The sequence below is a fragment of the Cariama cristata genome, unplaced genomic scaffold (assembly GCF_000690535.1).
Source record: "Cariama cristata isolate BGI_N322 unplaced genomic scaffold, ASM69053v1 scaffold34, whole genome shotgun sequence".
Classification (NCBI taxonomy): domain Eukaryota; kingdom Metazoa; phylum Chordata; class Aves; order Cariamiformes; family Cariamidae; genus Cariama; species Cariama cristata.
Window position 1 is genome coordinate 1 of NW_009610966.1, and position 12,239 is coordinate 12,239.

Genomic DNA, 12,239 nt, shown 5'->3' on the forward strand with positions numbered 1-12,239 from the left:
CGCGGCGGCGGTTGGCGGGCTGTGCCGCGGGTCTCGCGCTCCGCAGCTCCCCTCCGCTGCGTGGTGGCTTTTCTCACGCGGGCGGTGAGATGTCGTCATCGGCCCGCTGCGCCGAGCGGCGCTTGCCCTTCGGCACCAGAAACGCGGGCGGAATTCCTCGCCTGTGAGCACTGTGTGCATACATCGTGGTCTTGTTTGCGGGCTGTGGTGGTTTGTTTTGGGTTTGGTTTGGGTTTTTTTTGATCTTTCTCTTTTCTTTGGAAACTTTTTTTTTTTTACGTCTGAATATTTTCCTGCTTTTAGCACATCTCAGTGCAACTTTTGAGTATTTTTGGCCACTGCTGTCTAGCTAGATGTTGCTTCTCAAATATAAGGTCTGTATGTGGGTAGAGAAACGAGGCTGATTAGAACTGCAGCGTCACAAATACACACGTTTTCTTTGAAATACTGGATTAGAAACTCCGTGTTATAATAAAACAGGCTAGCGTGTGTGACAAAGTCTAATAAAATGTGTGAAATTGTTCTTGTAATAGACCATGTTAGGGCTGAAATAATGTAGCTTTTGGCTGCTGTAATTGCACGTAATCACATTGTAACGGCACACGTCTTAGACTGATGATACTGTGAGCGGTGCTTATGGGGGAAATAACTACAGCAGTGCAACCTAAGAACTTTAAATGTTGGAAAACAGAAGCTGTGACTCAGTAGCTCTTTGTATGCATAGATTTTTTGCTGAATGCATGGTTGTTGAGCTTTTTTGAATTTATTTCTGGCATATGTAAGTTCTACATCAAGTAAACTTAAAGTTACAGGCTTTTTGCATATCTTAAACCGGATTTGAAATCACTTTGGTGGTTTAATTCCTTCATGAGCTAATATCATTTTGATGTATATTGCACAGCACTAATGTGAACTCTTTATGATTGTATGTTCAATATACGTATGAACATGCTGTATGTGTCTGTAGAGAGGGTAAGTTGGTGGAAAATCACAGCTTAGGATGTGATTTCATGCTTCCCACTCCCTGTATCTGATTTTTAATAGAGATTCATGTTTCTATTGTGTTTTTGTAGATGATCATGAAAAAGCTTTTTTTGTGGATAGCTTTTTGTGTTGCTGGGACTTAAGATGTGTTCTTCTGAAAAAGCAGGGCAACATTCTTGAAATAGAAAAGGTGAAGCTGATTTTTGAGCCGCTAATTAATTTTGTGTTCTAGACTCTATTAAGTAGTCCTGGGTGGGTGGGTGGTTGTGGGTGTGTTTGTGGGGAAGTGTTTCCTCCTCAAAACTGAAAACCAGATCTTGTGACTTCACAGGTCTCAAAACCTCTGCAGAGCAGTTTTGGTTTTTTCTCTCCAATTTAACTTTTACCTGAAGTTTTAAAGTGCAAAGTATAAAGGGTGGAAGTAGATCTCTCGTGTATCTCGTCAAGAATATTTATCATGGAGTATAAATTGCTTGCCTCCTGAGCTTTGTGGTCATTTCCCCCGTGCATGTGGCAGCTTGTTTGCACAGAGGAGTGTTTCCTCCTACAGTACCCCAGTCCTAACAAAACAAACATGTCTTATTGAGTACCCGGTTCACTTAAAACTCGTGAATTTGAGTTAATTCTCTGGAAGGAAAGATGATTGTTTTCAAGCAGCTAACTCCAAGTGATGGTGACTCACCCTTGTCTGTGGTTCCCTCCAACTAGACACTTGATACAAGAATCAATTGGGTTTTGTCAGTGTTCTGTTCCATATATTATAAGAATCAAAATACAAACATCTGAATGTGGGAGTGGAGTTCTTGTGAGTTACCAGAAGCGCTTACTTTAAATTTTCAAGTTGAGAAATGTAGAGGCTGTTTGAAAAATAAAGTTGTTTTGTTAGAATGTTGACATAATACTTAACCTGTGAGGTAGACACACAAAAGTGGAATTGTGTCTATGCAGATAAAGGTAACTTTTTTTAGTTCCCTAAACAATGATGAGGCTAATCATAAGAGTACAAATGTTTTCTTATTCTATTTAAATTATTTCCATGATTTAGAAGATAGAGGTAGCTAAGGCTGCCTGGTGCTTCACGTTCATCCATTTAATCTTAGCTGCATGGCCTTTTGGGGCAGTAGTTTGTCTGTTTTTCCCCAGAGCTTATCCTTTTGAACTGTTTTTTTCCCTTCTCTTCTTTGTCTCTGCCTTGGACAGACGTTTAGAAGTTCTTGGCGTTGGGGTGTGTGGGAGCATAGAAATCCCAACCACACAAACTTAGTCTTTTTCAATAAAGAAATTTGGGGGAAATGTTTTTAACTTTTTTTTTTTTTTTCTTTCCCCCTTTTCATTTTTGAGAAGTTTTAGACCTCTGGGAACTCTTCTCTTTCTGGCAAGAGCAAATGGCTTCTGTTTTTGTGACAGAGATGTGCCATTTGCTCTTCTGAAAACTTCTGCACGTTTTGCTGAATGCTGTTTGTTAAGCAAGTGAACTGAAGAGTTGAGGCAATATCAGAACAAAGAACACTTTGAAATATCAAGGAAAGCGAGGAGTCCTGTTGTGGCAAAGCATTATATGAAAACGCAGTTTAAAGGTGTCATAGCCCCCGTGTCTCTAAGGCCTAAATAATATACACACAGGCAACTTTGATTTGATACATCCTAATTGTGCTCCATTTTACAGTACTGATTATCTTTTAAGTTTTCGGTGTGGAGACTTGTTACAAAAAGGATTTCTCATGAGACTTAATTACTTTCTTAGACTGTATCTGAATAATTTTAACTGGGTTTTCCTTTTTTCCAGAATGGTGAACACAAATAGAAGATTATCGGAACTGTGTAGAATTTGTATTTGATTTGAGAGCTTGTAAAAGTGCTCATCATGGAGAAACAGCAGGTTGTCTTGGGTAGTCAGGATGGTGGGACTGTGTCTGGTGCAGCGCCTGCTTTTTTTGTCATCTTGAAACAACAGCAGGGAAACGGTAAAGCTGACCAGGGAATCCTGGTAGCAAACCGTGATGCTTGTGCTCTTGCCAGCACTGTATTAAGTCCAGTAAAATCCAAAGTCAAGACCTGCCTCCCAGCTGACTGTGTCTCAGGGGGCATTACCGTCACCCTTGATAACAACAGTATGTGGAATGAATTCTACCATCGCAACACAGAGATGATTCTGACGAAGCAGGGGAGGCGCATGTTCCCGTATTGCCGATACTGGATTACAGGTCTGGATGCCAGTCAGAAGTACATCCTAGTCATGGACATATCCCCTGTGGACAATCACCGATACAAATGGAATGGCCGTTGGTGGGAGCCCAGTGGGAAAGCAGAACCACATGTTCTGGGGCGAGTGTTTATTCATCCAGAATCCCCTTCCACTGGTCAGTACTGGATGCACCAGCCGGTATCCTTCTACAAACTCAAACTTACCAACAATACCCTGGACCAGGAAGGTCATATAATCTTACATTCTATGCACCGTTATCTGCCACGACTTCACTTGGTACCTGCAGACAAAGCCACAGAAGTCATTCAGCTCAATGGCCCTGATGTCCATACGTTTACCTTTCCACAGACAGAGTTCTTTGCTGTTACAGCCTACCAGAACATCCAGATTACCCAGCTGAAAATAGATTACAATCCTTTTGCTAAAGGATTCAGAGATGATGGGTTGAATAGTCGACCTCAGCGTGATGTGAAACAAAACAGTAACTTAGAATTGGAAGGAGGTGATGTTTTTAGCGCTGCTGGCATTCGTGGTCGCCCTGCTGAAGTTGATGCTTTAGAGTTGCATCAGAGAAGTTTAGATTCTTCATTCATTGGTCAAAACCCATCAGACATTGATCTGGACAAAGAGTCCTTTAATGCAGAAAGGGACTTCCTGGGTTTCCTGGACACTGACCTGTCTTCGGGTGACATGCCAAAGCTCAAACAAGAAGTCTCTGAAAGGTGGGTTAATGTTCTATTTTTAGCACAGATAGTGGTTGAGTGGGGTGTTTAGTAAAACATTAAATAATAGGATGCTCAATATACAGTTACAGCTAAAGGTTACCTGACCTGAAATGGCAGAACGCTTAGTATCGTTAAAAGCTTTTCTTTGCTTAGACAGTCATTTATCAGCCTGGACTTTCTACTGTCTTAGGAGCGTAAGAGTTCAGTATTTTTTCCTATGTTGCATTAACTCCCTTTGTAAAGAAGTGTTGAGGGATTTCTCTTTAACCCTCTTAGCATTTCAGAAGACTAAATTTCATTTTTCAGAGTTTTAAACAGAGCACGTTGCAGTCATCAAAGCATTGCCTTTCTTCTTAGAGTTGCTTACCACAGTGACGTGCTGTCTCTGTATGTTCAGTTTTCATTAGCGAATGGGCGAGGATGCGTGGTGTGTATGGGTATGTAGGTTGGGTGGGATTGTCACAAGGCAATTGTAGCTGGCAGCATGCCACTGTTTTGTAAACAACTGCTTGTGTGAATTCTTCCGCTCCACGAAGTTGTATGAGGTAGCCTGCCTGTTGGTAGCCAGTTGCCTCATCTTCGCTATGAGGTAAGAGAATCTGCACCTAGGGAAGTACTTCGGAATAACTGTTACGCTGTTCAGACTGTAATTTACTCTGTGGTAATTTCATGTCTACGTACTTATCCAGTATTGACTTTTTGAACCATTCTATTCATATCACACAAACAGTAGTAAAGCAATCTAGTGTATATTGAGAGCCTACCTGTATTGTGGAACGTGCTAACCAGTAAGTGTTTGTGTTGGTAAAGCAAACCTGGCAAAACCTATTATTTTACTGAGCTTTCACTTAGTTTCCAAAATTGAAGCAATAGAATAGAGCGGATTTAGTGAATAGTTAATCTGTGTCAAGAGATGCTAGAAACACTTCAAACCTGAGGGAGCGATTTAAAAAAAAAAAAAAAAAATTCTCTCCTGCCATGTTTCTTCATGTCTGTCTGTGAATACCAGACTTAATCTGCCAAAGATTTAGTGACAAAAGCCACCTTACATAGTTCGGTACACCAAGAAATTATTTAACTGGAAGATATCAGGATGTTGTTAATGGTGTAATTAGAGGTCAGTTCTTAAAGGAAAAAAGTTGTATTTATGACATAATTGTACGGTTTGTGTCAAAGGCTGTTTTACTATACTACTTTGGTGTGCTTTAGAGAGGACAAAGGTTTGCTTGATTGGGTTTTTAATTTTTTTTTTTCTTGCAGAAAACATCTCCTTGTGTTTTGAGTAACTGAAAAACTTCAAATTACAAAGCTTCTCCATTCTTTGAGACTTTCCTGAGTTCCGTTGTAATAAGTCTTAAGAGTACTAGAATTGTTTTGGGATCTAAAGTGCCCTAACCTTTCTTTTGCAGTATTTTCCAGTGTCATTGTATTAGGAAGAAGAGTGACTCCTATACTTCTTATAATCTTCAAAAATGTTGTTGTAAATTCTGGAGAAACACATCTTGAAGACCAAAAGTATACCGATTTCAGAGAGGGTGGGCTTTCTTTCATTCCTAAGAATACAGCATGGAGAAGTGTTTAGATAACTTCACATATTGGAAGTAAAACAGTAAAACTCTGAAAATAATTACCGAAAGGTTTATTTTGTCTTCAAAGTGGTATTTTTTTTCTCCTTGGGATCAACTGCTGTTGAAAAAGTTAAAATTTTGATCATTTTGTTTGCCTGAAGAGGGTCATTGAAGCAAATTATTTGGAGAACTGTTTGAACTGGACGACTTGGGTTTTTTTGGTTCCCTTCTTTCCAAAGGAATAAAACCCATCGTTTTAAGGACTCCGGGACCTTCCTTAAGAACAGATGGTGCAAATTGGCAGACTTAATTTTTTCTGGTCCAGAGCATGTTAGATGCCCTCCCTGGTTTCACCTCCAAGAAAGTTTATCTCTGGAATCTGCTAAAAGCTGCACAGACAGGGAAAGACTGTAAAGGGTTTTTCTCTATTCTGGCCTTGGAAGCATCTGTCATTTGATGAATAAATGTTACCACAGTCCTAGAACTACCGTCAAGCATTGTCCAACTTTTTGCTTTATCTTTTTGTAATCTATGTGAAAAAGTTGGATTCTGTACTTGGAAAGAGAAAGAAGTGGCAGAACTGTCTTTTTATGTGCTGGAGGTTTTTCAGAACATTAGTTCTCATTTTTCGTTCAGATCTGTTCACAATATTTTCATGCCGTGCAGAGGAGATCTGTTCATAAATGTGTCAGACTTTCAGGGGCAGTGTTGAGCGAGTGACACTTTTCTTTATCAAACTAGACACATTGATATTTACATATTAATGAAGACTAGGCAATTTTTTTTAGTCATAGGCAAGCTATTACTAGTTTGCTTAGAACTAGTTAAGACATTATTTCACCACTTTTACCAGATCTCAGACTAAGCTGAGGATTTTGTGGACGAACTTCCATGATTTATCTTCCCATAGAATACAGGAAGAGAAGTTTCTGTGACTGCGTATGTTGCACATAACTTCACAAACTAAGGGCCAAATGAAATTACTTCAGTTTTAAAAAGCAAGTTTTTTATTGTTTGAAAAGTTGATAATTGCATCTGAATTTAAAAATGTAGAAAAATGCTGCTTGGCATTTTGTGCAAATACTTGATCTTTTCTTACATCCGTGTACACGGGTGATACCTCACTCTTGTCACCATCTGGCTTGTGGTTGCAATATGCAGAGTAAAATAACATTTGTGTCTAGAAACTTCATTTTTACAGCAGATCTTCTTTGTTTCAGATACAGTCCAGATCCCCGATAGAAAGCTCATCCTTAGCTTGAGTACACATCTTGCAATAGAGAAAGGAAAATGGCTTTACTGGGCTTCCAACTGGAAACAGTGGAACTCAGATGAGAAATTTATTCCTGGCCAGAAAATTTATTAGGATTTTTTGTCTCTTTATTTTAGAGAATTTTAAGATAGAGGAGCAGATGACTCTGACCTTCTTAACAGCATTGACCATAATTGTGGATCTGCTGTACTGAATCGATCTCTAGCTGTAATGTGACAGGGTTTTGAGTTGCCCATAACCTATAAGTGGATTGTCTTAGAGTTTCTTTCACAATAAACTCACTGAGAAAGAAAGACTTTTTAGTCTTACATTTGACATTCTTAATTAAATGAAAGCTAGAAACTTTCTAATAGAAAACTCATTGGCCAGAGAAGGCAGTAGACAAAACAGGACTGGTATGCCACTCTCCTCCTGCCTGCTCTTCCCTTGCAAGGCATGTTTTTGCTTCAAGCTTAATTCTGGTTACTTCGTGTCCTTCTGAATTGCAGCAGGCTTTCTAGATAGGTTCTGTCTTGTTCTTTGGGATTTTGTATGTAAATATGTACATCTGTGTCTTGACTGTCTGCTCCCTGTTTTAACACTGCAGTCAGTCTTCATGAGGTGGAGACTCCCAGCTCCATGTTGTGATTCTGGTGTGTCCCAGCTTTTCTCCCTTGAGTGTGTCCTCAGTCTGCACAGGGCAGAAGCAGCCTCTTCCTCCACGACTTCCCCTCCCTCAGTCCCAGCTGGGGGTTCGAATGAGCATAGTCATTCTTTAAAGGAAGGGAGGGATGGATAATAATAATAAAATATGCATACACATGTGTATGTATATATATATATACAATATAAAAAGCAATGTTCCCTTTATGTGTAATATATTGTTATTACAATTACATTAAATTATATTTGAAATTATGTTAGCATTAACTAACACTAACAAACGTTTTTAATAACATAAGGTTAACAATTTGAATAATAATTTAAGATAATTAAAATTATATATAGTATCTTATAAAGTATATGTAAAGGGAGTATTGGCATACTGTCTGATATGTTTAGTAAGTAAGTTCTGACTATTATTTTCTAAGACTCATTGTGGATATGAGTTTCTGGTTTCATACCTTAACTGTTTCCTCATACGACGAGGAGCAAGCTTCTGGTGCACTTTACAAAACTGCTGACAGTAATTTTTTGACTGATGTGTCTGTCCCTCAAAGAAGGCCATCATCAGAGTGTAACTGGCTGCACCGTTAGCCTTCAGTATCTAATGTGTGGTAGGTCAAATTCTGGTTAGGTAAATATTCAAAGACTTAGTGGAGGATGGAGCATAATGCAGTAGGATATTAACATTCTGGAAGCGTTCAGACAGTTGAATTTAGGAATCGTCTGTATGTGACTTCAGGATGAATTAACTAAAATTTTCGTTAAATCATGTAAACCGAAGTGCATTAAGTGGTGGCTTGGCTTCTTCTTTGCAAGAACAATGGCTTTAATACAGTGACTTAATGAGATACACAGCAAACTAAGGCCACTTCTGAGCGTTTAAAACATGATAGCTTAGCATGAGTTCATGCTGAGTCTCAAATAGGAAAAAGTGCAAATGTCACCCTGATATTACTAGGGAAGGAAATTGTGCTGCTGCCTTCAGATAAGAAGTTGGATTGTTTTTAATGATGGCAATTTTTTTTTTTCAAGCACGCACTTATAAAAATGTAAACTTGCAAATAACGGCTTATTTAGCAGACTTGTGTCTTGGAGCATTTTAGAAGTTTTTTACAGTATGTAACCAAGGATTATGGGAGATGATGGAATTTTGGTAAAGGAAGAGATTTGATAAAGATCTTGTGTGTTTGTTTTTTTTTTCTTGTCCCTTCCCTCCCACTGCAGTCCCATTGCTAGTAGTTACGAAAGCAGTTCCCGTGTGGCATCCCCGTTGGACCCAAATGGACACTTTAATGTAGTCATTAAAGAGGAACCAGTAGATGACTATGACTACGAGTCAAATATTTGCACACAAGGAATAAATGTGAAACAGGAAGACACAGATGAAGAAACTGATGAGTATTCCAACACTGATGATGATGATCTCGTCCTACAAAAGCACCTGATGAGACGCAATGAAACAGATGGAATTGATGCAGAATTCAGGTCTAGGAAGCGTGTGCTAACCAGTCCTTCAGGTGTTGCCAAAGCAAAAATGTTAAAACTGGATAGTGGGAAGATGCCTGTGGTCTATTTGGAGCCTTGTGCAGTCACAAAGAGCACGGTGAAGATATCTGAGCTGCCACAGACCATGCTGTCCTCCTGCAAGAAGGATAAATCCCCTTTGAGTGCAATACTGGATTCCTTACCTGTGTGCTTTGAAAATCAAAAAGGCTCTTGCGCAGGCACTATAACTGAGGAGTTAGTTATGAAAAAACAATCTCCTGGGAGTAAAATGTCGCAGAAATACTCTTCAATTAGAGATGCCCAGTGGACTTTAGATAAATCACCTAATTTTAATCTCAGAGGCTCAGTAAGTTGTCACTTTTCAGCGAAAGAGATCTGTGGAAGAAAAAGGACTGGCATGCTGAAGAATCCTATGTCCTTGAAAGGCTCTGGCAGCAATCAAAACACCCTATCATCAGTTACAACTAAAAGAGGAAGGCCACGGAAACTGAAAATTTCCAAGGCTGGTCGACCACCTAAAGGTATAGGGAAAAGTGTAATAACGAGCAAGAACACCTCTCTGGGGCCTGGGAGTATTCTTCCAGATGTTAAGCCAGACCTTGAAGATGTTGATGGAGTCCTCTTTGTGTCCTTTGCATCAAAGGTAAAACCTAACTGTTTTGAGTAAAATTCAAAACCTTTTATAATGTCTCATTTTTAAGCCCTTCGTACTTCTAAGCTGAAGGTATATTGTCTTTTAAAATGAGTTTTGATATTTATGGCCTCTTTCCGAATCTGTTCTTGTCCCTTTGTTAATCATAGTATTTTCTTCATAGCAACTTGGGGAGCAATAGTGGCATCTAGAGTTCTATATAAAAGAATGCATACTCGTTTATTAAACAGTCTCATGTTTTGAATATTTTGGTGATATTTTGATATAGCCTAGTTTGCATCTGAGTGTTTTAAGGTGTCTTATTCAAGGCTCTTTATGTATGTAGGAAGCTCTTGACATTCACACTGTTGACAGAGCTGCAGGAGAAGAGTCGCAGAATCTTCAGGCTCCGTTGTTGACTACAAACGATCCAGGTACATTTTTGGTTTTTTTTTATAAGTAGCTATTCTCTACAATAAGGGAATTCATAAAGACACACTGGAAAACTGGTCATTTAAGTCAATTTTCTGCGTGGTAAATGTTTTTTATATGTTCTCTCTGTTTTTTATTTTTTGAGTAGATTGTCAAGCAAGAATACAAGTACTGGAAAAGGAATTGATGGAAGAGCTGAAGACCCTGAGGCATAAGCAAGTAATACATCCTAGCCTTCAGGAAGGTAAGTGGGCAGTGTACGTATTGTTGCACCTGGTTATATATTACACTTAATCATACTGAGTTGATAATTTCCTACTAGGTGTAATACTGTGTATGCCCAATACAGCTGGGATCTGATTTTGGTTATTTTCTTTCCAAACACAGGAAAGCATACAGGTGTGTATGTACAAATGTGAGAGTATGAAACGTAATTTGTGTGAAACTGTCAGTTTCCCTCTTGCCACTTGTGGCAGTGAGAGAGAATCTGTGGTGCCTGACCCATTTTTTTTTTCTTAGAGGCTTTAAAAGTAGTTTCAGCCAGCCAGTAAAGATGTTTTTTTTTTCACATGTTCATGTTGCAAACTAGAAGAGGTTGAGGAGGCAGAAGATGAATCCTGAATCTCCAACAGCAGAACAAGAGGCTGCATGTCGTTAGATGGCTCTTGCAGGAGATGTTAAGCCTTCAGACTTCAGGCAATGCCTGTTTTGTAATGAAGTAATCCTTGCAGAGAGCAGATGGAGTTGATTTTACTCCTCTGTATAAAATAGCCATTTCCTGGTAGTGGAGGAACTAGAGATCCACAAACACTTAACTAAGACTATATTTGCTGTGTTTGAGTCTGTATTTCTTTGAGTCACTATAGATCCAGGTTCACTAGCCGCATAAGAAGGCCAAGCAAGGTACTTCTAGCTTGTGATTTTCATTTATATACAATATTATCACGCGGTCAGATGGAAGAACATCAGTGATCAACGCACGGGAACTTAATGTTCTCTACTGATGATGTTGAAAGGCTTTAGCAGTAGTAGTCCTGAGACTGATGGCATTAACATAGGCATTGAAGGAGATGATGAAGAAATTGATCCAAACCGAAGTGTTGTGCCTCATGCTCTTGAGGTTCTGGCCCTGAATTTTTCAAATGTATAACTGTAATGCTGTAGGGATTGAGACTCCAAATACTGATCTTGACTCTGATACTAGTTATTTTGGGTCCTCACAGAGCTGCTGTGAGGAACCCCGGATTATGCTGTTGAATGGTTTATGCACAGGGTATGATGAGAACTGGCCTGTAATTTTTGCAACTGTTTAAAGGGATGCCTTTGCATTTTGTAGTGTTCAGTTGACAATTCCCATCTTCCACCTTTGCAAAGTGGTCATAAGAAGAGTAGAGAGCTCTTAGAGCTCTGTCCTGGATGTGGTGGGAATGAAACAAGATAACCCATCTCCAGCCAGGTTGTACCTTGGTGGTATAGCAGCAGTGTTGACAGTTGTATCATGGGTGTCTAAATGCAGTTTTCTCCTCCCATGATTCCAGAAATAGGCGACCCTATTTTCTAATGACCTTACTGGTCAACCCGCCCTCACAGGTCTGCCTGTGTTGTTGTATTTCAAAAGTGGTAGTAAAATACTTTTTGAGGTCAGCTGCTGGCAGTGCTAGATACAGCACTAAGCAAATGTTACAGTGATGTTAAGACCTTTTAGGATTATATTGTGGGCTTCCTAGATGTTATCTTTACCCAGGAGCAGTATAATAAAATTGGCAACCATGTGGTATGTTGGCAACTGCAACACTAGCGAGGGCTGTTTTATTTGTGAGATGATCCTGCAACTGTCAACGTGCAAAACCCACATGCCTTTCCTTCAGCTTTGAAATGAGTGGTGGTGAAGCATGTGGTACCTTCTGAAGGGTGTTGAGCAGTTCACAGATACTACAAAATGGACAAGAAAAGTCAAGCATCAAGCTAAGAAAAAGAGATCTGAAGAATTTTGACTTTCTTGAATGCCTGTGACTATCATTTCCAGTGTTGGATGGTAATCTGACGAGCCTGTTAAATGGTGAAATAGTAATTCAGCAATGAAGAGAATGACCTTAATCTGTCTAATTTTTAGAGGGAAAAGAAGTTACATGAAGACGATTTGCAACAAGAGCATTACTACAGATAGATACAGATTTAATTTGATCAGACTGTGAAGTGAATTACGATACGTATATTTTTGTTGTTAGGCTTCAGCTGCTGCATGTGAACTGGAATCAATCTTTTTTCA

The 12,239-nt window shown here is 39.3% G+C and overlaps 1 protein-coding gene across 1 annotated transcript in view; it reads left to right on the top strand.

Moving 5' to 3' along the window:
- Positions 1-2,773: 2,773 nt before the first annotated feature.
- Positions 2,774-12,239, top strand: part of MGA (MGA, MAX dimerization protein) — a 47,867-nt gene continuing 38,401 nt past the window's right edge. The window contains exons 1-4 of the mRNA XM_009698049.1: positions 2,774-3,912; positions 8,626-9,550; positions 9,885-9,972; positions 10,119-10,214. Coding sequence (XP_009696351.1) covers positions 2,849-3,912; positions 8,626-9,550; positions 9,885-9,972; positions 10,119-10,214 — 2,173 coding nt within the window. The 5' untranslated portion in view covers positions 2,774-2,848. The remainder of the gene's footprint in view (positions 3,913-8,625; positions 9,551-9,884; positions 9,973-10,118; positions 10,215-12,239) is intronic.